Source organism: Notolepis coatsorum (assembly GCF_963971535.1).
Source record: "Notolepis coatsorum genome assembly, chromosome: 17".
Classification (NCBI taxonomy): Eukaryota; Metazoa; Chordata; class Actinopteri; order Aulopiformes; family Paralepididae; genus Notolepis; species Notolepis coatsorum.
Genome location: NC_140181.1, coordinates 52,183,256 through 52,210,019, shown reverse-complemented (window position 1 = coordinate 52,210,019; position 26,764 = coordinate 52,183,256). Strand labels below are relative to the sequence as shown.

Genomic DNA, 26,764 nt, shown 5'->3' with positions numbered 1-26,764 from the left:
TGAGGACAACAGGGAACAATTGCTCTTGCCAGAAACCCTGTACACAGACAGAGGTGCCATGCAAGCATGTAGATATTAAATACCATTTTATCAGGTCTACGGTGAATGAGGGGAGAGTAACTCTGATATATTGTCCTACTGACGAAATGGTTGCTGATATTTTTACAAAACCTGTAACGAAGATGAAACTGGAGAAGTTTGGAAAGATCATTTTTGGAACTTGAAATGTGTTTAGACAGAGGTCCACATTTATTTTGTTTTGTGTCTTTATTTTGCTTAAGATTGTAGCAACCTGAGTTCAAGTGGGGGTGTTACGATGTGCTCAGGTGAATGTGCATTACTGAATGTACCGTATATATATATGCAGTACTCATGTATACCACTGGGAAGCGCCGAAGCGCTATACTGAAAGGATGCACGTATGACGTCATCGTATCACATATATATAACCGCGTGAGCGGAAGTGTGTTCTTTAGGTGTGTGTGCAGACAGTGCAGGTACATGTCTCCACATGTTTTATACCTGTCTCACCGTGTGATGCGGTGAGGCTGTGCTACCAATAAATAAGCTACAGGCTAAAGATATCTCCTTGGACAGCATGTCTTTTCTTCTATATATGCAACGCAAGGGAACCTGCAAAGCTCAACACCAGTGGTTCTAAACATGGGGTCCGGGGACCCCCAGCAAGATGAGGAATAGTTTAATTTCATTATTTCAGTGATTTGAACATGAGGGAATGTAGAAGAATGTATAATTATTCTGATCACCGGCCTCTCTACTGTCACCTCATTATAGTAGGCATAGGACAGTGATGGAATTCTGGACTTAGATCTGAAGGGTCCCTCAGACAATATTTTATCAAATGTGGGACTCCGCAGCCTAATGCGTTTCAATTTGGTGGTCCTTGACATGAAAAACACTTAAAACATGCAACCCTAGCATGCCCTATGCCTAGGCTGTGCAACGCAGGCATAAATGAAAACAGTAGTCTCACTCTAGAGTCTAGACCAACTAATTAATAGGTCAAAATATATTAGGGGGGTTAGCTTTGGTTGGTTGGCCATATTCTTTTTCAGTAGCCTCCAAACGTTCAACTTGAAATCGTGTTCAAACTAAGCCAGCTGATATTAATTGAAACATAAAGGCTGCACCGTATTTGATTGACAGAAATCACAGAATGCGTTTGTTTTCCATTAACTTGTCCCCACCATGCCCCAGTCTGAAGTAATGTGGGACAGCGTAGCGCCTGAAGGTTGGAGAGAGCTGCAGCCTCACCGAGTGACGTTTGACGATTCCACTCCACATCTCAGTCCGCGGGCTGGACTGCGCTGCCTACCAATCGCGATCCAAGGATAGTATAGGCTACTAAAAAGATGGAATGGACGAACATTAATAGTATCCATGGGCATGGATGGTAAATCGGTATAGTCTTCGTTGAGTTTTTTTTTGTGATATCGCAACGATGGTGTGTCAGACTTTCATAAGTTTACAGAAATGCGACTTCAGCTTTGCTCCCCTTCTTGCTGTAACATTGCTCAGCGTTCTATTCGCTGGGATGCAAGAAAGCACAGCATTTCCTATCTGGAGAGAGGTATGGTGTGACCATTTACATTTTAGCATGGGGTGAAACTTTAAAGACTATGTAGTGTGTAGTGTTAAATTGTAATGCGTTTCTTGTCTAATTTTGAACTATATGTGATAATATACAGTAAGTAATTCCATTTGAATGTGAATAGAATAATTACTTTTCACTGTAGCCTATATACACCTCCATCATGCTACATGCATTAGACAAATGGAGAGAGAGAGACCCATATCCTATACCTCAAGCCTTCTGGTGTAAATGTATTACAGGCTGACTTTGACCATCAGATGAAATTACAAGCAATTATACTGTGTGATAATACAATAACAAGTATTGATAATGTCCCAAATTCAATTGAAATTTTAGATAAATTACAAGGGTCCTTCTTCATAATGCATTCAATTAACAGCATAATTGTGTCTCCACAAAGAAACAATCCCTGCCAAGCCACCCACTGTGGTCAGCAGAGTGGAACAGAAATAATCCCTCCTCCCTATAGTTAAAGAGCTGGATGGGTGGTTTTATGTAATTTCCTTTGACATAGAGTCATAGACGATGCGTTGGCCATTCAACAAGTCTAGGTACTGTATGGTAGTAAGGATTACATCATTTTCTGAGTGATTCCTCCTGCAGTCGAATTACATGCTTTTTAATAATAATAAAATAATGGTGCATTTATATAGTGCTTTTATCCAAAGCGCTTTACAATTTAATTATTATATGAAAATATTTCAGAGATAACCTGAATAGCTCAACATTGTATAAGAAAAAAACGTTCAGTTAGATTTCACTGTGAATAAGGTAAGATTATCGCCAAATGATTTGATTGCAGTTCTCCTTAAATGTGCACTATGTAGTTTAGTGAGGGTCAGAGAAGTGAATAATTTCTAAGGTATATTTTTGTAACAGAATAAACAAACTTCTCAGAGGAAACTTGGATCCCTGAAACACTGTTTGAAGCTATAAAGAAACCCGAAAAGTTAGTATTTCATTGCTGTCGTTTACAAAGGCAGGGCCTGCAATTTTGTTAACAAACATATCCAAGTCTTACATGTATGTTTGGTTCACAGTGCCCAAACATTATTACAGAATTACAGTAAATGTCTTTTGCAGGCTCTGAAAACAAATCATCCCCCTCCTCCAAAACGACATAATTATATATATATATACAATATATTATATAATAATAAATAATATATATATATATATATATATTATTATATAATATGTAATAATAATGATTTATTATTATTATAATGCACCTTTAAAAGATCTATCTTTGTTTACGGGAGTCATTGAGGGCCACCCAAAAAGCCCTTGCTCGAGTCTAGTGGATATTGAAAGCAAAAACTATTAACATTAACACTATGATCGCCGGGGACGAGTTAAGACGTCATTCCTAGCCATGCTCATTCTCCCGAAGACGCCGTAACTTGTCTTTGATGTCAATATTTCAAAAATCTGTCATCGAAATCATATTTCCTTTCCGGAGCCCTGAGATGTACTGGTGGCCTGTACCCGTTCCGCAACTGTAAGTTACTTCCGGGGTAGGCCTGATTGGCCCCGACAGGCACGTGACGCGGCAAACTCAGGACGCGCAACGAGGCTGCTGAGAGCTGTCGCGCGGAAATAGGCTGTCTATTGCCATTCTCTAACACAAACTCTAACCTTAACCAGCTCCTTAACAGCGCCTAAACTTAACCGTTCTAACCTTAACCAACTCCGAAACAATGCCTAACCTTAACCTTAACCATGCCTAACCTTAACCATAGAAAGAATATTGCCATTCTCTAAGACAAACTCTAACCTTAACCAGCTCCTTAACAGCGCCTAAACTTAACCGTTCTAACCTTAACCAACTCCGAAACAATGCCTAACCTCAACCTTAACCTTAACCATGCCTAACCTTAACCGGCGAAAGAATACACGTTAAAAATAAAATCACGTTAAAAAAAAAATTTGATGGGATTCGAACTCGTCAACAACGGACCGCAGGACCGCAGGACCGCTGCTCTGCCAGGTGAGCTGAAGCGCCGAATGAAAATCATGGCGGATTAGGGCGGTTACATAATTCCGCAAGCTCTGCCGCTCCGCTCCACGGAGCGTGCCGTGCGGCAGAGAAAGTTGCGCGTCACGTGCCTGTCGGGGCCAATCAGGCCTACCCCGGAAGTAACTTACAGTTGCGGAACAGTTACAGGCGTACTGGTGAGCTCCACTCAACTGTCTAACGGTTCGAGAGCGCCATCTGGTGGCCGATCGGCCAAGAGGGAGGGGCGCGCCAAACAGGAAGTGCTCATCCATATGTGCTCCGGGCACTCGCGATCGGTAGCCGGACTCCATCTCAACACACTGGATGATCAATCGCTCGCCCTAACTCAATAAACAACGTTATTTGGACGTATATAGTATTATACAACCTGGAAATGGTTCATCAGGATCAACATCCCATAATCGAAAACGGTCTACTCCACGCTGATCGTCCAACGGCGCGAGGAACATACGGTAAGATTCAGCGTTATTTTCTAACGTATTCCATATAAACTGCTATGATGAACATATGACCCACTCTGGATGAATCATCTAACGCTGCCCACGGAATTATAAACGATCCCCCGCCCATCCGGTCAACATCAGATGATACGTAGAAACTTCTAGAAGTACCTCCAGTTGAAATTTATTATCTGGCACAGATCGCTATCAAACTGTATTTCATCATGCATATAATGCATTTGGAGCTATAAATCAAGTTCTGGAGAAAGCTGCAGAAAACGATAAAAACATACTTATACTTTAGACCATATTTTAGTATGAATATGTGAATGAAAAAGTTTAACGTTGCTACACCCTGAACAATACATATAGGACATTGAATGGGCCATAATAATGGCAATTTAGCAATAGAATTTAAAAAGTTATAGCCCTGCAAAGAAGGGGAACTTCTCCATAGACAAATAGAGCTGGCGAGGGATGGTAAATTATGAATTTAACCCATGGCGATTAAAGTGTTTTTTTTTTTATCCACTTTTTCTCCCATTTTCTATATTTTCTCCCATCCCAATTTCATATCATCCAATTCAACCCTCCCCTGTCACGAACGCTGTTTCTTGCCTCCCACAAGCCGGCTGCAATGTAGACTAAGTCATACATAGCACAAGTCCCCTCCGGTACTTGAGGTAACAGCAGTCGCATCTTTTCACCTGCGCAGCTCGATCTCTCAGTGGCGAGGAGTAACGCGTGGGAGGCTCACGCTGCCCCCGACACTTCCTGATTCTACTGCGCAGGCGCACCAACCGACCTGTAGGAGTCGCTGTCCACAACGCCCGATACCCACCCATCAGTTTCCCACCCTCTAATACTGCCAATTGTATTAGTACGGACAACCAGCCAAACTGAAAACAATGGAGAGCTGGATTCGAACACGCGAACCCAGCGTCTCCACATTGGTGGCGAGTGCCTTGCCCACTACACCACCTAGCCGCCCTGGCGATTAAAGTGTTAACAACCTCTGCTTCCAATGCCTCAATGGCAAACACACTGGTGCAACGTATTTTTTTTTTACGTTCTGAAAATACTCCCACTTTATGGAAATTCAGATAGGCTTCTAAAAAGCGTATCCATTTATTTGATAATTGGACCTTGGTCCTGTCTTGCTGTGTCGCTTATAAATGGTAAATGGACTGCATTTATATTGTGCTTTTTTATCCAAAGCACTTTACAACTTATGCCTCAAATTCACACATTCACACACTGTTTCACTGTATGCTTGTATGCTGTGACAAATAAAACTCTTGACTTGACTTGACACCGGAGGCAACCATGCAAGGTGCCAATCTGCTCCTCAGGAGCAGTTAGGGGTTAAGTGTCTTGCTGAACGACTTTCACACGCTGCCGGGAGGAGCCGGAATTTAACCAGGAACTGCTCTACCTCCTGAACCACTGGCACTCCTAATGTGCATGTGCCAACTACAGGTTAAGAGAGCATCAAAGTTTACAGATTAAGATAATGTGAGTGGGAGTGGGGGGGCAGTGACCTCTGACATTTCTGCGGGTGTGTACATTCTGAGATTTAGCATGTCAGAGTGCAGTCCATCTCAAACAAAGGTCTCCCCTCTCCTAACAGCATCTGTTGAAGTATCCTTGAGCAAGGCACTTATCCCCCAACTGCTCAGAGGCCAACAGTAGGAGACTGTGGTTGTACTGGGCAGCTCCCAGTTGCCAATGTGTGAAACTGTATTACTGTGTAGCAGGGGGTTGCTGAAAAAGAGCATGCTCAACAAATCTACCATGGATAAACAAAGGTTAAAGGGGAACCTCGCCCAAATTATGAATTCCAATATGTAATTTCCATGGCCAAGTAAACTTCAATCAATATCTGTGAACACTACAGTAGCTACTCTCTCCCAAAGCCAGAAACCAGAGACGCAAGGCTCAAACTTGTGATGTCATCAAGTCTGGAGCTCCTCCATTGACAATGAATGGGAGACTGCATTTATTTTTCTGAAATGTAAAATGTACCTGTATGTATAGTACATTCAGAACACTCTCCTGGGTGCTCTCAGTGTCACCTTTACATCTCCCCCAACTCAAGGTATGGTGGTATGGAGCAGCTTCAGACTTTATGCCTGATGACATCACACATTTGAGATTTAGCACTCTAGTTTTCAGATTTGGGAGATACTTGTTTGTGTTCATTAATATTTTTGGACTGTCTTATTAATACCATGTATGCATTCCTAAATAGGGTGTAGTTCCCAAAAGGTTCCCAAAGTATTTTCTCTCTAGAAATTCATACTCAAATAATAGCCACAGGACTAAGGTCATCTAATCGATTAGTTGATGTAATCGACAAACTTGTACAAATGTGTACCATGGGTAGTCGTGCAGAAAGACCTCTGTAAATCCAGTACTAGAGATGTGCTTTTTATTTTTCAGGAAATAATTAATTAATTATCACTATGGGGAGAAAAAAAAACAATAACAACAACAACAAACTAACCGATTAACAAACTCTTGGTCGACTATGACCAAACCAAACGATTAATTAGCCAAGAGAGGACAACCTGTTGCATGCCGTTTGCTCAGTAACAGGAGATCAATTTAAGTTTTTCTCCCTGAATGCTGTATTCTATAGTGGTGACACTGGTGGTACGTCTGGGTGTTTTCTATAGTAGTGGTAGGTCTGGGTATTTTCTATAGTAGTGGTACATCTGGGTGTTTTCTATAGTAGTGGTGGTATGTCTGGGTGTTTTCTTTTTTTTTATCCACCTTTTCTCCAATTTTAAAATTTTTCTCCCATCCCAATTTCGTATCATCCAATTCAACCCTCCCCTGTCTCGAACGCTGTTTCTTGCCTCCCACAAGCCGGCTGCAATGTGGACTAAGTCATACATAGCACAAGTCCCCTCCGATACTCGAGGTAACAGCAGTCGCATCTTTTCACCTGCGCGGCGCGATCTTTCAGCGTCAGGGGTCTGCGCTTTGGAGGGGCGCCGCCCCCATCGCTTCCTGATTCTACTGCGCAGGCGCACCAACCGACCTGTAGGAGTCGCTGTCCACAACGCCCGATCCCCACCCATCAGTTTCCCACCCCCTAATACTGCCAATGTGTATTAATACGGACGCCCAGCTAAACTGAAAGCAATGTGGAGCGCTGGGCTCGAACAGGCGAACCCAGCGTCTCCAGTATTGGTGGTGAGAGCCTTGCCCACTGCACCACGTAGCCGCCATGTCTGGGTGTTTTCTACAGTGGTGGTACGTCTGGGTGTTTTCTATAGTAGTGGTACGTCTGGGTGTTTTCTTTTATTTTTTTACTTTTTCTCCTCCCTTTTTCTGTATTTTTCTCCCATCCCAATTTAGTCGTTATGCCAATTCCCCCCTCCCCTTCCTGGTCGTTTTGCGCATTTTCCCCCTACTTGCCGGTCTAGGGAGCCCTGAAGTCTATCACATGCTTCCTCCGACACATGTGGAGAGAGCCAGCCGCTTCTTTTCACCTGACAGCGAGGACTCTCACTGGGGAGGTGTAACGCGTGGGAGGATCACACTACCCTCCCCAGTTCCCTCCCTCGCTGTGCAGGCGCCCTGACCGACCTGTAGGAGTCGCTGTTTACAATGACCAGGACCCACCCCACTGGCTTTCCACCTGCTGACACTGCCAATTGTGTCAGTATGGACGACCGACCAAGCCGGAGGTACCGCTGGCAGTCGGATTCGATCCCACTGTCTCTGCGGTGGTAGACCGCTGCGCTACCCGGCCGCCCCTACGTCGGGGTGTTTTCTATAGTAGTGGTACGTCTGGGTGCTTTCTATAGTAGTAGTGGTACGTCTGGGTGTTTTCTATAGTAGTGGTACGTCTGGGTGTTTTCTATAGTAGTGGTACGTCTGGGTGTCTCTATTTTTCTCCCATCCCAATTTCGTGTTTTCCAATTCTCCCCTGCCCTGTCTTGAAAACGTTGCTCACATATGCCCCCCACTGGTCGGTTGTAGGGAGGATAGAAGTCTTGCATCACGTGTCCCCTCCGGTACACGAGGAGGCAGCCTGTAGGGCTGGGCGATATAACGATAACGATAATTATCGCAATATAATTTAATAATCAAAATCGGAAAAAAAGAAATATCAAAAAAAGAATATAAATTTTTTTTTGTGACCTGCAACAGGGCAGTTTTAAAACCAGAGACAGTGGACAGACTTGTCTTTCTTGCCTGCAACTTAAAGTAATGGCTTTGCTTGTCCAAATGACAATACTGACCAAATTGAGATTTATTTTTCTCTTTTATTTTGTTTGCTTTCTAATTTAAAATACAGTTTGAAACCATCTGTACACAGTAGGCTATGTGTGCTAGCAGAGCTAGTCTCCAGTCATGAGTCACGGTGCACATGTGTGGTGGTTTGTCCACCAAAAAAGCGCCAAAAGATAGAAAATAAACTAGCAGAGCCAGAACTGTTCAACTCCCCTGGAGCCACAGCCAGCAGAGAAGCCGGTTTACTTTCGCTTTCAAACCAGCTGCAGCCTGAGAACTGGAGTGTGAGGGGATGTAACACTAAAGATGGCGGCAACGACAAAGAATTGCTGCAAAATAAACATACATCTGTTGTTAATTTGTTTTCTATATATTCGATTTTCTTTTTTATCGATTTTTTTTGTTTGTTATCGATATCGTTATCGCGATATCATTTTTGGCCATATCGCCCAGCCCTAGCAGCCTGTCACATCTTTTCACCTGCCAGCGCGGACTCTCATTGGTGAGGTGTAACGTGTGGGAGGCTCACACTACTCCCGCCATTTCCTGTCTCTGCTGTGCAGGCGTCCCCCAACCGACCTGTAGGAGTCGCTGTCCACAACGTCCAGATTACCACCCATCGACTTCCACCCGCTGACTCTGCCAATTGAGCCAGTATGACGGCCGGCCCAAGCCGGAGGCAATGCTGACACCCGGATTTGAGACCGGAGTCTCTTGCATTGGTGACGAGCGCAATCTCCGCTGCGCCACCCACATCTGGGTGTTTTCTATAGTAGTAGTACGTCTCGGTGTTTTCTATAGTAGTAGTACGTCTAGGTGTTTTCTATAGTAGTGGTACGTCTGGGTGTTTTCTATAGTAGTGGTACGTCTGGGTGTTTTCTATAGTAGTAGTACGTCTAGGTGTTTTCTATAGTAGTAGTACGTCTGGGTGTTTTCTATAGTAGTAGTATGTCTAGGTGTTTTCTATAGTAGTGGTACGTCTGGGTGTTTTTTATAGTAGTGGTACGTCTGGGTGTTTTTTATAGTAGTTGGAACGTCTGGGTGTTTTTTATAGTAGTGGTACGTCTGGGTGTTTTCTAGTGGTACGTCTGGGTGTTTTCTATATTGGTGGTACGTCTGGGTGTTTTCTATAGTAGTGGTACGTCTGGGTGTTTTCTATATTGGTGGTACGTCTGGGTGTTTTCTATAGTAGTGGTACGTCTGGGTGTTTTCCATAGTAGTGGTGGTACGTCTGGGTGTTTTCTATAGTAGTGGTACGTCTGGGTGCTTTCTATAGTAGTAGTGGTACGTCTGGGTGTTTTCTATAGTAGTGGTGGTATGTCTGGGTGTTTTCTTTTTTTTTTATCCACTTTTTCTCCCATCCCAATTTCGTATCATCCAATTCAACCCTCCCCTGTCTCGAACGCTGTTTCTTGCCTCCCACAAGCCGGCTGCAATGTGGACTAAGTCATACATAGCACGAGTCCCCTCCGATACTCGAGGTAACAGCAGTCGCATCTTTTCACCTGCGCAGCGCGATCTTTCAGCGTCAGGGGTCTGCGCTTTGGAGGGGCGCCGCCCCCATCGCTTCCTGATTCTACTGCGCAGGCGCACCAACCGACCTGTAGGAGTCGCTGTCCACAACGCCCGATCCCCACCCATCAGTTTCCCACCCCCTAATACTGCCAATGTGTATTAGTACGGACGACCAGCTAAACTGAAAGCAATGTGGAGCGCTGGGCTTGAACAGGCGAACCCAGCGTCTCCAGTATTCGTGGTGAGCGCCTTGCCCACTGCACCACGTAGCCGCCCACGTCTGGGTGTTTTCTATAGTAGTGGTACGTCTGGGTGTTTTCTATATTGGTGGTACGTCTGGGTGTTTTCCATAGTAGTGGTGGTACGTCTGGGTGTTTTCTATAGTAGTGGTACGTCTGGGTGTTTTCTATATTGGTGGTACGTCTGGGTGTTTTCCATAGTAGTGGTGGTAGGTCTGGGTGTTTTCTATAGTAGTGGTACATCTGGGTGCTTTCTATAGTAGTGGTGGTAGGTCTGGGTGTTTTCTATAGTAGTGGTACATCTGGGTGCTTTCTATAGTAGTGGTGGTACGTCTGGGTGTTTTCTATAGTAGTGGTACGTCTGGGTGTTTTCTATAGTTTCATTCTCCACAGGAACAGCTCCGCATTTTATATGTTGATGACATCACAGGTTCAAATCTCAGCTGTGTGGTTTCTGGCTTCGGGGAGAGAGTCGTTGATCTTCACAATTTTTGTGTCATAATATTTGTATTAAATGGGACCTGCATTACTATTCCTAGCACTATTTGGGCAACTTTACACAATTCCTATGAGTCTATTGAAGACATCTGTATGTTTTTTTTTTTTTAAATGCATTGTTTTATATTTCTAATCAAGTACTCAAAACCATAATTTTTCAGCCTCAGGATTTCAGGCTGTTATGGCCTGGCTCCGCCCATAAGCACTTTGAGTGACAGTCAGCCCACACAGTCTGCGACTGGTAGACAGAGAGATAGAGAGAGAGAGGGGGGGGGGGGTGGGAGAGAGAGAGAGAGGATTCACTTCCTTGTGTGCGTCCAGCAGACCAGGGGCTGTTGCAGTGGAAAAAGACAGGCCGTTATTGATAAGGCCCCCCCCCTACCCTCTCTCCCTCCCTCTCTCTTATTTTTTTCTTTCTTTCACTCTCTCCCTCTGTATCATTCTGCTCTCCGCGGGGCGGTGTTTCTGTGCGGGTCCCCTTCTCTCTCTCTCCCGTTCGGGGGTGTGTGCCGCGCAGCAGCTTGTGCTCCTGAATGGGGGGGGGGGGGACGGGGACCTGCGCGTGGAGTGTTTGCACAGTGGTCTCTCTCTCTCTCTCTCTCTCCCTCGCAGAGTGCATGCAGAGGTGTCGGGTTTCACTCTGCCTCGCAGTATGAGGAAGTGGTTTCCACTCGCTGTGTAGTCTAGGTAGATTGTGGGCGGGCATTAGCTCCAACCACAGAGCCAATCGCATCACTGTCCGCTTACCCAGGGCCCCGGTGATGTCACGATATGCCTCAAATCAGGATGACCTAATTAAATCTAGCAGGAAATGGTCTGAGCTGAATGAGAGCAATCCGCCAATATGGTATTTAGACACAAAAACACATTATTAACTCATTACTATAATACAATGCTAGAGACTGAAAAATGACATTTATAATGCATGTCACCTTTAACATTTTCCAAAACAACTTAAACAAGACTAAAGACATTGCAATTAAAAAACAAATAAGAGAAAAAAGATTCCAGATTTTCCCGAACTTATCCGAGGATCCCCGTACTGTGAGTCTCAACCTCTCAAGCTTAAGATTCTGCATCACCTCTCAAGTCCAGCTCAGTGGATGAGGAGACTTCCTGTGAAGAAGGATCATTCTATTATTTGGAGTTTAGTTCCAGAAAGATTCTCATTATTTTCCCCTCCTATGCCAAAAATAGCTATCATAGGATCTGGCTGAATTTCCATTTCAAAGACATCTGATACTATTTTGAAGATTGAACTCCAGTAAGTGAACAGCTTAGGACACTGCCAGAATGAGTGTGCTAGAGATGCCAGAGAAAGATTGCATTGAACATTAAGTTTGTTTTTTGAAAAATGCAGGCGATGCAGAACCGTAAACTGAATAAGGCCGTGTTGTCCACAAATTGAGGCCGTATGCACCCCCTCTCTTCCCATCTGCCATCAAAGCCACCCCAAAATCCCCCTCCCATGCTGATTGTATAATCTCCATGTAAATTAGACATTGATTGGCACCTTGCATGGTTGCCTCCGGTGTCGGTGTGTGAATGTGTGAATGTGAGGCATAAATTGTAAAGTGCCTTGGATAAAAGCACAATGATTATGATTAAAGAAATAGGAAAATATATTGCACCCCTTCTTAAGGGCTCAAAGGAAAACCAAGATTCCATGAGCGACTCATTCGGCAAGTTGGGAAAGGAGGGATTGTTAGCTTTAATATAACTAGGAATTTGGAGAACTGGGATTTTGGTAAATAATCTTTTTTCCGCAGCTGTTCAAATGTGGGAAATACTTTATCTATATAAAGGGTCTTCATATTAACTCTACCACTTCTCCATATATCAAAATAATGGTCTGTAATAGAGGGGGTGAAGAGGCGACTGGGGTAAACAGGTGCAAGCATAGGTTCATAAATATTGACCGTCTGTTCAAGAGTACAGGTGTAATATATTGATTCTTAAATTGAGTGGCATTCCCCTTTAATAATTCATTGATATTTTATTTTCCTTTTGTTTGTTTTCCCCAACAAGGAAATGTAGATACTATATAGTAGTAGTAGTATTGCCAAAGATGGACTATGGTCTGTGGACATATTTCCACATGGAATACCTGGTCCAGTTTCTCAATAATAATAACAACATGTCTGTGGTTTCATGTATGCCTCCTTAAATCTGTTATCAGACAGAGCAGGAAGTCTGTACTCTCTTGGCAAGGCTTGCCTGTTTTTCTTTCTTTTTTTGGGAGGGGTGGAGGGGACTGAGAATGTGAGTCTTGGAGGAATGCATATTGTACATACAGTGTTAGAGATGTCTCTGGTCAAACATCAGATTTCATCTGAAGCTAAACCCTCAGCAGACCTATTTCATTACTATTTCTATTTAGCATTAGCCAAGGTAAGAATTCTGGTCCAACATAAAACAAATTAGAATATGTATGAATGAGTATTGATTGTATGTATTAAAAAGTAGCTTTTTGTGCCAAATTACAATTAATCACTTATCATCACAGCATATTAAGCACCCGTAGCCAGGCCTTTCAAAGCTGTAAAAGGAGAATCCAGGTGTTATTATTTGGAGTGTTATTTGCCCCTCCCCACAGGGACATCAGACACAACCTATCTGCAAAATGTATCATACTTAACATTTGGAAAGCACTTTTACGGCTGACCACTTCCTTTTTCCATGAGATGGAATGCCGTAGCATGAAAATGTAACACGTAACATTCACATGCGAGGGCGGCACTGAAATAACAGCACAGTTTATGTGCGGTAGTAACAGTAAAAAATCACAATAGAGCTTTAATATCCACAGCTGGTGGAAATTCTGTGGAAAGTTGATTTGGAGTGTGAGCCCCCATTTGCGAAATGCAGTGTCAAAATGCGTTGTCTTCAGATTTAAAAACCTGTGCGCGCCATAACAGCCTTCAAGGCTCGGTTCAGTAAGTAATTATTTCACCACCCACTGGATATGCTTTCGGTGTCTAGTTGAATGCTGCCCATGCCCCCTCTTTGCCAGATTGATAGGTATCTGTGGGTGCAAAGAGGCCTTGGAAGGGGTGCATACGGCCTCAATTTGTGCCGGACACGGCATTATTCAATTTAAGGTTCTCCATCTCACCTGCATTAATTAATTATTTTTTTTAACTCTCTAAAATGTTCCTAAATGTCAAATGTAATCCAAGTAATTGTGCTCGCAAAATATATATCATGCTGCCTTCTATTCAGTATAGCTACCAAATTATAGTGAGGTTAGTGAGGTACTGCACATCATTGTCCATCTTACTGTGGAACTCGTTGCGTTGTCATTTGTTGAATGGTTTCTGATTTCTGATTCTAAGATGGTTAATCAAAGATTTTTATTTGTCCAAGGAAGAAGCTCCCACCGGTGTGCTGCTAATTGGGATCCGTAAAGACGCCCGTTCGCAAGTGCTCCACCTCTCCAGGAACAAGCGCTACACCCTAACCCCTGAGAAACTAAAATGGGACAAGTTCAAACTGACATATAAGTATGGACATTGGTTGTAGGCTACAGTCTAGTTGCGTTTCTTTCAGATCGTTAATCTTTGTTATGTCTCATTATCATTGTCAGAACTGTGCTCCAGGATTTGGCTCAAATTCAATGACACATTTTCCCCCCTGGTCTGTCTGAATAGTAGTCTTTGTTATAGTGGATTCTTATGTTTTGAAAACTGTATGTAGACCGACATTAAGTAGATGATGGCATATTGTTTCTGGGCAGGCTGCTCTCCTTTCCGACAAACTTGATGAATGCCAGTGACACGCGGAAGGGCATCGCCAAGGCTTTTGGCATGTGGAGCGACGTCTCGCCCTTCAGCTTCAGGGAGGTGCCAGCGGACCAAGAAGCCGACATCAAGATAGGTGGGCACACAGCATGTGCATACACTTTACCCACGACACTGCATGTGCATACATAATCATAAACAGATGTTCATTGATGCATAAACTCTGTCTATCTCTGGGCTTTGTCATTCTTGGTTTTCCCTCTTGGTGCTGTCAACAGCAAAACGTGTCTCTGCCTCCAAGCCCATTAACAGCCTGGATCACATCCACACTCACAGTATCGCTTGATCTGCTGTTCAGCGTGATTCATACCGCTATTCGTACGGTACGGAGAGAAAAAGCACTGAACATCTTCCAAGCATGTAGAAGCCTTGTGAAGCAAGCTAAATCATTAGAGCTTCAGCAGGGTCTGGTAGTCTTGTTCCAGCATAAATTCTCCAATGCAAGTGAGAAGAGACTGTCATCCCCTTGGGAGGTGGGGGGGTTCAAGTGAACTTGGGAATCCATCATCTTCAAGCTCTACTGTAGTCTATTCAGAGCAGAGGGGGAAGCGGAGTGTCTCCCCCCCTCATGAGGCTCAATCTCTCCATCTCCCTTTCTGTCTCTCTATTGGCAGGTTTCTACCCCATCAACCACACAGACTGTATGCAGTCCTACCTGCACCATTGTTTTGACGGCATCACTGGAGAGCTGGCACATGCCTTCTTCCCACCGACGGGCGAGATCCACTTTGATGACCATGAGTATTGGATTCTGGGAAACATGCGCTTCAGTTGGAAGAAAGGCCAGTAGTCTACCCTCTTATCTGGTTGATTAGTCACACGTTTTGTTGGCCGTTTGAAACCTGTATTGTGTGATGGATGCATCAGACACTGTGAGGTGTAGCTACAGCAACAGAGTAACTGATTACATGTACAGTACAGATTACAGTAATCTGATTGAAAAACGTTTAAAAATTGACAATTTACTGTTACTGATTAGTATCACTGGGGGAAAATACAATCAGATTAAACATACAATAGATTCCTGTAACTAAGTAATCCAATTAAAGCAGGGGTGGGCAATTAACTTTTACAAGGGGCCACATGAGAAACCTGAACTGTGTTGGAGGGACGAAACAATGATAACTTGAACTTAATTCTGCTCAATATTCATTATCTCCCATTGTAAAAATTGACCACAGGCCGTAATTGCCCAGGTCTGAATTAAAGGAATACACCAACATTATGGGAAATGCACTTACCATCTTCTCCAGAGTCAGACAAGATTGATACCAATTTAATCTCTGTGCATTCAGTATAAAGCTATGTAGTCTATCTTAAAACTCTGGGAGAAGTGTTTTTGGCCAACAGCTAGGCTAGTGGTCCATATCTGCTTCGATTCATTCGTGCTAAGCTAGGCTATCTTGCAGCCAGATAGCTTTCTACAGAACGCACAGGAGAGGAAATTGGCATCCATCTTCGTCTGACTCTGGAAAAGACGGTAAGTGCATTTCCCATAATGTTGGCGTGTTTCTTTAAATCACTGACTGAGTATTCCAGTGTACAGATTACATTTGTAAGCAAGTCATTGTGTGCTGTGGAGATGGAGGCGTTCTTTAGAGACAAAATAGTGAACAGCGTCTTTGTTTGCTCAGGGGTTTGGCTGACGGACCTGGTGCACGTGACAGCTCATGAGATCGGCCACGTCCTGGGTCTCATGCACTCTCTAAACCCCAACGCTATCATGCACCTGAATGCAACTCTGACGGGGCGCAAGCTAATCACTCAGGACGAGGTGTGGGGCATGCACCGACTCTACGGTACGCCAAGCATCTAATGAAACAAGATTAGAGTTAGAGCAGGGTTCCTGCAGGTTTCAACAAGTTAAAGACCTTTTTAAGACCACTTTGAATAGTATTTAATACCCATTTCATGGACATACTGGCAAAAAAGTATGAAGGAAAATTACTATGAAAGGAGTTACCGTACTGCTTACTTTGTAGCCAAGACATTTACCTAAAACACATTTAAACAAGATACAGAGAAGCTATAGCAACATAAAGTAACTTCCTAATCAAATACATTTAAAAACTTATCAAAATCTAATCATCATCATATTTAAGACCTTTTTAAGGTGCGGCTGGGTGGCGCAGCGGACATTGCGCTCGTCACCAACGCAAGAGACACCGGGTTAGAATCCGGCTGTCGGCGTTGCCTCCGGCTTGGGCCGGCCGTCATACTAATTCAATTGGCAGAGTTAGCGGTGGAAGTCGATGGGTGGTAATCTGGACGTTGTGGACAGCGACTCCTACAGGTCGGTTGGGGGACGCCTGCACAGCAGAGACAGGAAATGGCGGGGATAGTGTGAGCCTCCCACACGTTACACCTCGCCAATGAGTCCACGCTGGCAGGTGAAAAGATGCGACAGGCTGCCTCCTCGTGTATCGGAGGGGACACGTGATGCAAGGCTTCTATCCTCCCTACAACCGGCCAGTGGGGGGCATATGCGAGCAACGTTCAAGATAGGGGAGGGGAGAATTGGCACAGCGAAATTGGGATGGGAGAAAAAATTGAAAAAGGAGAAAAAGTGGATAAAAAAAGAGACCTTTTTATGGTTTAAAATTCTGATCATTAAATGTAAGACTTTTTACGGCCCAGCAGGAACCCTATAGAGAGATGTGCTCTTAAACCTTCTTCTTGTAGGTGGGGAACCAAATGAGAAATGTATTATCTTAGGTTAGGATCCAGGACAATCGATACATATTATTATTCTTGATATGGTGAGATCCAAAAGAAAAAATGCCCTGTGATCCAATTTGTTTTGAACTATAGATCAAGAAAACAGAATATATAGAACAAAGGTCTCTGGTATATTCCAGTTGACTCTGAAAGCCAAGGTGGCATTAATGAATATTGCCAAATTCAGTGTATTTGTAAATGTACTTGGGGAATGAAAGTGATTATATTGTAGAAGCCCTACTCTTGTGAATCGTCATTAGTGTATGTTATGGTGAGTCATTTCTCGTGGAAGCGAAAGGAGATGATTGTTCCAATTTCCTCTGCTGCAAGCCTTAACGTTGCTCTCTGATCCCTCTCCTTTCCTCCAGGATGTCTGGATAGATTATTTATCTGTCCAGCCTGGGCGCGGAAAGGCTATTGCGACAGCAAGCGCAAGCTCATGCAGAAGCACTGCCCGTCCAGCTGTGATTTTTGTTACGGTAAGACAGAGCGGTAGTTCAGAGGAAAGAGATTACGGTACTCTCAATCGACTGGTGCAGGGAAACTGCTGTGATCCGTTTTCCAATGGAGCAGCAAGAGCCAACAGACCCAGCCGTGCATGTTTAAATTTTTTTCAGACAGATTAGCAATTGCCACTGGAGGAGACTCATTCAGGAAGAATTATTTAGGTTTAGAAAAGGGCGTCCTCAGAGAGGCAATTTGTGATTCAGCACAGCACATAAAAACACAACCTGTTGGGAGAACTGCACCTGGATCAGTGCTGCTTTACCCATTTGTGGGACTTTCAATGAATGAGCAAACCCACGTGAGGAAAGTGACAGCCTCACTTCTCTTAAGGTCTCCAGTCAGATACAATAGTGCTGAGACCTCCAGTTGGAAATGGCTCCTCATAACCGCCGCAGCCATAGCACACATCGTTGTCGGTTGCTCCGATTTCTGTAAAGAACAAGGGACAGTGCGGGAGCGAGGCGAGAGGATACAATTCCTGGCTCAGAGTAATCTGTTCCTCATTGTTGATTGGGAGACGTTGTACGGCTGTGGAAAATTCCTGAGTGACTCCAAACCACTGGAATTTCAGACTGTGGCTTGAGGGTTAGAGACACAGAAGGTACATTTGGATTTTTGCGGCATTAACAAGTGACTTTCTTTAAGCAGACCTTCAGCTGATCATTAGGCAGCCTGTTGGTTCTCAGAAAATATTGAAAGATAACAGCCACAAGGCAGCCTGTGTGTCTAAGGTTATAAAAGCACATGACATTAACAATAGGCTTCTGGCAGGTCATATTTGATCAAGTTTGAAACAAATGTTTTAAGCGATTATTAAAAGTATATGTAAGATATATTTTTCTAAAATAAGAAAATAAAATGTTAATAAAGGTGCTATATATCAAATTATTATGTAGACTAATCATTAAATTAAAAAAATACATCCACAGACCATTTAGAAAGGTGAAGAACAAAAGTATTGCTTTGCCCAAAATAAATTGATTTATTTTAAAATGTTGGTGGGTCCAAAATGAATGCACCCGATTAGATAAAGACTAGCTAGTTGAGACACGCTGGTGCTAGTGGCTTAATGTTATCTATAGCACCTTTAAATACAAGCCCCAGCAGGACTGTGTCGAGTGTAAAGCAGAGCTGACCCCCAGCCGTCTCTCTCTTTAGCATTCCTTTTCCCCACGGTGGCTCCCACCTCCATCCCCCCACGGACCAAACTCAAGCTGGTGGCAGAGGGAAAGAAACTCACATTCCGCTGTGGGAAGAAAATTGCATCCAAGAAAGGCAAAGTATAGTAAGTATACCTTTCTTACACGTCATTAGTTCATTTAAAGCCCCCTTTGTGGAGAATACCACCATTGTAACCGAGTGGATTTGAACCTGAGACTATAGGATCCACAGGCAGCCGCACTAACCAGCTGAGCTAAAGGGTCAGACCTGTTAGCAGGGGCTGGTTGACTGCGACCGACTTGTGCCCCCCCACCCTCACAGAAGAGATGGCTGTTTGGAGTCAATTCACCTTATTCACTTGGCCGCCATATTGATCAAATTTGATGTGAGGTACAGATGCGGGAAGTGCTTATTTCAAGAACAGAAGTAGTCAAAACAGGCAGAACAACACTATTGTAATTACAAGCTCATGATTACCTGACCATATTTTGTTTTCGTGTTTTGAAACACATGGAAGTGAATTGGTTCATACCAATCTACAAAAACAAAGATGGCGGCGAGGTGAATAAGGTGAATTGTGTAAGAGTCCATCAAAATGCTAATAGTGACATAATTGTCTCGATTTGGGGTTGTAAGGACCCAGCACTAACATTTAGCAACATATCATGCCTTTCCAGTTCCACTTTCTCAGAAAGCCCTACGTAGGAGCCCAAATCTAGCCAAAACATCCACACAGTAGTACTCCTATACATCATCCACCGCTTTGCTTTTGGCCATCCAGCATGGCTGGGTAAACAGTGTGTCACATGACAGCACGACCCATCCCCTGGTTCAAAAGCTCCTTTCAGAAAACCTCCATTGCCAGGGCAACAGCTTTGGCACGTTTAATTCCTGTCAGCTGTTGTATTAGCAAACATTGCAACAGCAAATACACGTGGGCCCATTTAGAATGTTTGTTATGTTAGAAAAGGTCTACTTTACTATGGAGACTGACGGACTAAAAGTGAGCTATAGAGCTGTTGGTCACAACTAAAACAAGTATGTCATTCATGTAGGTGCTCTCAAAGTAGCATTGAGCTGAACAGAATTGCAGGAGCATCTTTACAGTGAAACTCTAGAGTCTAATGATGTCTCCCATTAGTCTCTGAGACCCAGTTCATGAGTTAAGAAAAGGGGGCGTGGCTAGAATATAGGGGGCAGGACTAGCCTTCCCCAATGAAAAAAAATGATTGCAGAGTCAAATGGTATCCCCCACAAGTGTCATCAAAACTCTATGACAAATGTCAGCCTTCTAGAATGAAACCTGTGGCCGCTAGAGCGGAGATAGTTTTGTGGACTGACCGACAAGAGTGATCTAGAGCTGCTAGTCGCAGCTAAAAAAGCGGCATTAACTGCTTTTGAAATGAGGTTCCACATACTCAACCACATACAAGTTACATTCAATCAGAATGTAATTTAATGGTTGAATCTAAATGGTCGTAACTTTGCTGGAATGGCAAAGTTAAATGATCTTACGTGTGTTGTTTCTACACGGTTGTCATCTCATATTGTGTATTTCCCACCAGTTTGCTTAATCTATCTGAACAGCTGAATGAATGAATGAATGAAAACTTTATTTAACAGATTGCAGAATGGGTACAATACAGTAAGGCTCAACCTGGAAACAGCTGGCACAACAAAGGTGGTTAAAGCACTGGTGGTAAATCATTATTTTCTTAGATAAACTGTTCAGCTAGATCAAGCAAACTGGAAGCAATTAATATGCAACAAATCAAGACACAGGATAAAATCTATTTTTATAAAATGGAAAATGAAGGGGTGCAAAATCACTTTCCAGATATAGAGATGGCTACTCTCATTGTGTATGCTGACAGTAGCTAACTAATGCGTACAACCTTTTTTCGAGTTGCCTGTCTCGCTTTGCCCTCTCTAGCTTTCAGTGAGCGCCCCACCAGAGCAAACAACAACTATGTTGTTTCAATGTTGTAGTAGGCTACCCAGCGTTAAAATGCCCCTGTTATTTCCCAAACAGCAGAGTGTGGCAGACATTCATAAAGTTGCTGTGACATCATGCTAGTTTCTCCTTGAGTCCACAGTGCAATACGCATAGCACGTTGTTCTTCTGTGACCAGACAGCCTGTTGTAGTCTGGATGCCTTCTAGCCACTGCAGTCCTGTCTTTGGCAACACTAACGTCAGTACCGCACCGGGAACAAACATTAGCGAAGGTAGCCAACATTAGGTAGCAGCATCCTGGCGATCAGAGTTTTGCGTTTCCCTCGTTTCTTTGCTCGAATGAGTGGTCAACGCTCCATCAGCGCTAGGGCTGGGTTAAAAAAATCGGTTTCCCGATTTATCTATCTTCATTTGAATTAGCGATTTTTTTATCGTCAATTTAATCATTATGCTCGCATTGTCGGTCTGGGGAGGGTGTAGACCAGGGGTCGGCAATTAAGTTTGGCCTCGGGATAGGCATTTTCCATTGGTTCTCCCAGCCCACGTGCCCATTTCTAGCATTTCCATTGGCTATAGTGACAGACATAGATAATGATTGTTGATATTTTTAACAATGCAACATGTTGGGGCGGCTAGGTGGTGTAGTGGGCAAGGCGCTCGCCACCAATGCAGGAGACGCTGGGTTCGAGCCCAGCTCTCCGCATTGCTATCAGCTTGGCTGGTCGTTCATACTAATACAATTGGCAGTATTAGGAGGTGGGAAGCTGATGGGTGGGGATCGGACGTTGTGGACAGCGACTCCTTTTTTTTTTATCCACTTTTTCTCCCATTATTTCTATATTTTCTCCCATCCCAATTTCGTATCATCCAATTCAACCCTCCCCTGTCACGAACGCCGTTTCTTGCCTCCCACAAGCCGGCTGCAATGTGGACTAAGGCGGCGGTTACACCTTTCGTATCATCTTCGTATTGTTTTCATATGCGTATCGCCGCGACGTCGTGCGCCTCGAGTCACACTTTCGTTTTTTTTCTCGTTTTTGTCACCCGAGCACACTGATGTAGTACACTGCCAAAGCAGTAGGTGGCAAACATGAAGGCAATTTCAACCAATCAGAACGAATGTGCCAATACACTTCCTGGAAGCTCCAGCAAAGAAAATGTCAATAAGGCAGGCGCCTATGCCGCGCCACCATCTTGCCTATTTACTCAATGCAGCAATTCTTTTTCAGCAAAGCCTAATAAAAGTGCAATAAACAAAACGGATACATTCACTGTGTGTTCTGCCTGTCATTTGTTGATGAAACAAAACTAACATCAACACAAGTGACCACCAAGAGCGGATAGTTTAGTCTAAAAAACGATCGGTAGCATTGTTAGCTGCATGCTAACGTCAATGGAGTATGCCATTATAACAATATAGCATTGTGGCTAGAAGCTAACGTTAGCTCACGCTACTTAGCCAGCACCAAAACTGATGATATTGCGAGCTATCAGTAGTTAGATAACATTAGAGACAACGCTGTGTGTATTAAACAAAGGTGAATAGATGACTGGGCCATTTTGTTTAATGCTTGTTAAGTTGAAAGAGGAGCTCTGAGCTAACAGGGTCTGAATCCTGATAGCTCACGTTAGCCAGCTGCTCATGCAATCGGTAATGCTAGCAGAATGAATGGATGTAAACTTTATTTAACATATTGCATATGGGTACAATACAATACGGCTCAATACAAACAATTGTTAAGGGAATGCAGACTGTTGTAGCTTGGACTGGGGTCCTTATAACAATAACTTGACAACACATGGTAGCTGAAGCTATTTGGGACATGGAGCTATGTCCCAAACACACACACTGTTGTCACCGGAAGGGCACGCGATGGTATCTACTGCGCATGGGCGTTTTCGCAACAACGGCTAGCGTGCTGACTACACGCTGTTGTCGATTCGTTTTTTTTGCGTATCTCCAAACGCAAACACAATTTTGCGTTTCAGCCGTATCCACAAAAAAACGCCAAAAAAACGCATTTCTGTGTAATAGGGACATCAAACGTCGTCAAAAACGTATAAAAAAACGCCAGGAATACACTAGTCTAACCATGGCCTAAGTCATACATAGCAAAAGTCCCCTCCGGTACTTGAGGTAACAGCAGTCGCATCTTTTCACCTGCGCCGCTCGATCTCTCAGTGGCGAGGAGTAACGCGTGGGAGGCTCACGCTGCCCCCGACACTTCCTGATTCTACTGCGCAGGCGCACCAACCGACTTGTAGGAGTCGCTGTCCACAACGCCCGATCCCCACCCATCAGTTTCCCACCCTCTAATACTGCCAATTGTATTAGTACGGACGACCAGCCAAACTGAAAACAATGTGGAGAGCTGGATTCGAACACGCGAACCCAGCGTCTCCACATTGGTGGCGAGTGCCTTGCCCACTACACCACCTAGCCGCCCTGTGGACAGCGACTCCTACATGTCGGTTGGTGCGCCTGCGCAGCAGAATCAGGAAGCGACGTGTCCCTCCCACGCAGACCCCCGACGCTGAGAAATCGCGCTGTGCAGGTGAAAAGATGCGACGGCTGCTTCCTCGAGTACCGGAGGGGACACGTGATGTAAGGCTTCGTCCACATTGCAGCCGGCTTGTGGGAGGCATGGCCTAACAGCGTTCAACAACATCTTCGAGAAGTTCCAGTCTGGGTTCCGATCCGCGCACAGTACAAAGACAGCCTAACAGCGTTCAACAACATCTTCGAGAAGTTCCAGTCTGGGTTCCGCTCCGCGCACAGTACACTACAGAGACAGCCCTGGTCAGGGTAACCAACGACCTACTGATGGCGGCGGATGCTGGAACCCCATCCATTCTGGTCCTTCTCGACCTATCGGCAGCCTTCGACACGGTGGATCACCCCATCCTACTGGACTGTCTCCACTCCAATGTCGGACTCCGCGACCTAGCCCTTGGCTTATTCCAGTCCCTCTTGGCTGGTCGGACTGAGTGTGTCTCCCTTGGAGGCGCAACATCCTCCAACCACCCTGTCACCTGCGGTGTCCCCCAGGGATCCGTCCTCGGCCCCCTGCTGTTCACCCTGTACATGCTCCCCCTCGGCCGCATCATCGGCCGGCACGGTGTGTCGTTCCACTGCTACGCTGACGACACCCAGCTATATATCCGGATCACACCATCATCACCTTCATCACCCCCAACACTGACCGCTTGCCTGGAGGAGACTAAGGCGTGGATGAACCACAGGTTTCTCCAGGTCAACAGTTCCAAAACTCAAGCCATGCTGATCGGTACCCCACACCAGGTCCGGTCAACCACCATCACCACCATCTCATTCTCCGGTCAGGACATTCCCCTCTCCACCCTTGTCACCAACTTGGGCGTGAAAATGGACCCCCACCTCACATATGAAACACACATCAAACACCTCTGCAAGACCTCTTTCTTTCACCTCCGAACCAGAACCACAGGTTTCTCCAGGTCAACAGTTCCAAAACTCAAGCCATGCTGATCGGTACCCCACACCAGGTCCGGTCAACCACCATCACCACCATCTCCTTCTCTGGTCAGGACATTCCCCTCTCCACCCTTGTCACCAACTTGTGCGTGAAAATGGACCCCCACCTCACATATGAAACACACATCAAACACCTCTGCAAGACCTCTTTCTTTCACCTCCGAAACATCACTAAACTCCGTTCCTCACTCACCCTGGCAGATTCCGAGAAACTCGTCCACGCTTTTGTTTCCTCCAGGCTGGACTATTGCTGGAACACAGGATTGAGTACAAGGTGTCCCTCCTCACTCACCAGTGCGTACACGGTGGTGCCCCTGCCTATCTCAAGGAACTCCTCACCCCCCAGTCCTCCTCACGTTCCCTCCGCTCCGGCACAGCCTACCTCCTCAAAGGCCCCAGGACTAAGCTGCACACCATGGGCGATCGCGCCTTCTGCTCTGCCGCACCCAGACTTTGGAATGCTCTCCCCATCCACCTGAGAGCACCACAATCCGTCGAGGCTTTTAAAAGGGGCTTTTTTTTCTTCTTTTTTTAACAAGGCTTTTGCCTGAATTTTTTCTTTTACTTTTATTTGTACTTCAATTAATTTTATTATTTTAATTAAATTTTACTCTTATGTTCTTCCATTTCACTGGTTGTTAGTCTTTTTAATAGTTTTTATTCATTTTAATTGTTTTATTCATTTAACTTTTTGTCTATATCTCCTGTAGCACTCTGAGATTCTCACGAATATAAAGTGCGGTACAAATTGAATCTATTATTATTATTATTATTATTATTATTATTAGCGTTCGAGACAGGGGAGGGTAGAATTGGACGATACGAAATTGGGATGAGAGAAAAATAAAAAAAATGGGAGAAAAAGTAGATAAAAAAAAAAACAATGCAACATGTTAGAGGGTTCCTTGAACCATTTACATTTTATAGCATTGAATCGAATTTAATCGGAAATCGAATAGATTAGAATAGTTTTGGTAAATCAGTGGCGATACCCAGCCCTAATCGACACAGTATGCTGGGCAGTGGCATGTTCTGCATTACAGCAGGCTGCCTGTGACCACAGAAGAGCGCTATGCACACACCTCATTATTTAATGTCCACCATTACAGGCTCACTCCACATGTACCTATACACAATCCTCAATACAAATATTACTGAGTGCACATTTAAGGTTTGCGTATCAAGAGCAGAAGCAAGTACTATTTCAAAGAGGAATGCTAAAATCCATAAGCCGTTTTTACATTAGCTGAAGGACAAATGCTTAAATATTTAGTCCAGTAAGTACCAGAGGAAGGAAAACAGCACACTTTAATTTAAAACATAAAAGTGTCCGCTCAACCTTGTTGATGATAATTGATTTAATGTTTGCCGTTTGTGTTCCTTCCTGCAGTTGGTACAAGGACGGGGAGCTTCTGGAATACTCCCACCCTGGCTACATCTCCTTGAAAGACGACAACCTCAGTATAGTGGCCAATGCAATCAACGAGGGCACGTATACCTGTATTGTGAGGAAGAAGAACAAAGTTCTCACCAACTACTCCTGGAGGGTACGGGTGCGTTTCTGACGCACTGATGGCTAAGACCAGAAGACACACACACCCTGTTGCTTGGTCAAAAGGGAACCTCATTCACTTGGGCACATATTTCTATGTATTTTTCCTATTCCTTAAACGTCCCTCAACACATTTTGTCTGGTTGTCGATTATTTGTTCTGTAAATGCATTTTCATATGTGCACAAATAAAAGTTGTTCTGTGGACAGGTGATGTGAACACCGTAACCACATGCAGCAGTCAACACCACTCGCCTTCATCTCATTACACCAGAGCGCAGACTTTTGGAACAATTTGGTCCACTATCTGCTACATTAAGTCTATAAACATTTTTACAAAGCTCGAGCCACTAATGCATGCCCTTTGAATCCAATCATTTAAAAACTGACCGAACTAGGGCGCTCGCGCCAGAATAAGCAGTGTTGTCTATGGGCTTTGGGACTCTTCTTTGGACGTTTCTCCACACATATGGAACACCACAGACGTCTAGCTTACTTTACTAGCCTCGGAGTGAGGCCAACGCTCGTCCTCAGGAGACCATGCAGTCCGCTCCTCCACCAGCTCTCTTTCCGTGCTTATTCCACACATCAGGTGTAATAATCCGCACAAGGACTCAGAGAGAGGGACCCATAGATAAAACTGATTCATGCACATTTCCATTTTGCACTGGTTCTAAGGGGTCCCAAGGCGAGGGAACTTTTCTTGCACCCGTTCCAGTCTGGGGCCGCCAGACGTCTCAGGAATGAGACTGCTGTTTATTTTGCTCCAGGATTAAACCAATAAATTCTTTGATTTTGAGCCGAAGTTACGGAGCCACTTTAACAACAAAGGCAGTGAGAAGGCTGGTGCTCTTTCCCCTGAAGAACACAGTATTGAGACAAAGTGTGCAAAGAATGACATCACTTTTTGGACGTGACTACCGAGTTGGGTTCAAGGCCGGATTCTTATATATTTTTTTTGCCTAGACTTCCCTGCCCTCAAC

General features: G+C 44.3%; 1 protein-coding gene across 2 annotated transcripts; it reads left to right on the top strand.

The window, feature by feature from the left end:
* The first annotated feature begins 1,297 nt into the window (after positions 1–1,297).
* mmp23ba (matrix metallopeptidase 23ba) lies at positions 1,298–26,690 on the top strand. Of its 2 annotated transcripts, none has more exons than XM_084334036.1 (8): positions 1,298–1,591; positions 13,946–14,078; positions 14,312–14,451; positions 14,990–15,157; positions 16,010–16,174; positions 17,462–17,572; positions 18,759–18,885; positions 25,621–26,690. In XM_084334036.1, the coding sequence occupies exons 1-8, from the start codon at positions 1,495–1,497 to the stop codon at positions 25,793–25,795; spliced, it is 1,116 nt and encodes a 371-aa protein (XP_084190162.1). In that variant the 5' UTR covers positions 1,298–1,494; the 3' UTR covers positions 25,796–26,690. The 2 variants fall into 2 exon arrangements, with proteins under 2 accessions (XP_084190162.1, XP_084190161.1); XM_084334035.1 differs by having other exon boundaries at positions 13,942–14,078.
* The last annotated feature ends 74 nt before the right edge of the window (positions 26,691–26,764 follow it).

Coding starts and splice junctions, on each gene's coding strand:
- mmp23ba (XM_084334035.1), top strand. CDS start 1,463: ATGGTGTGTCAGACTTTCATAAGTTTACAGAAATGCGACTTCAGCTTT. Junction 15,158..16,009: donor GCGCTTCAGTTGGAAGAAAG/GCCAGTAGTCTA, acceptor TTGTTTGCTCAG/GGGTTTGGCTGACGGACCTG. Junction 16,175..17,461: donor GGGCATGCACCGACTCTACG/GTACGCCAAGCA, acceptor CCTTTCCTCCAG/GATGTCTGGATAGATTATTT.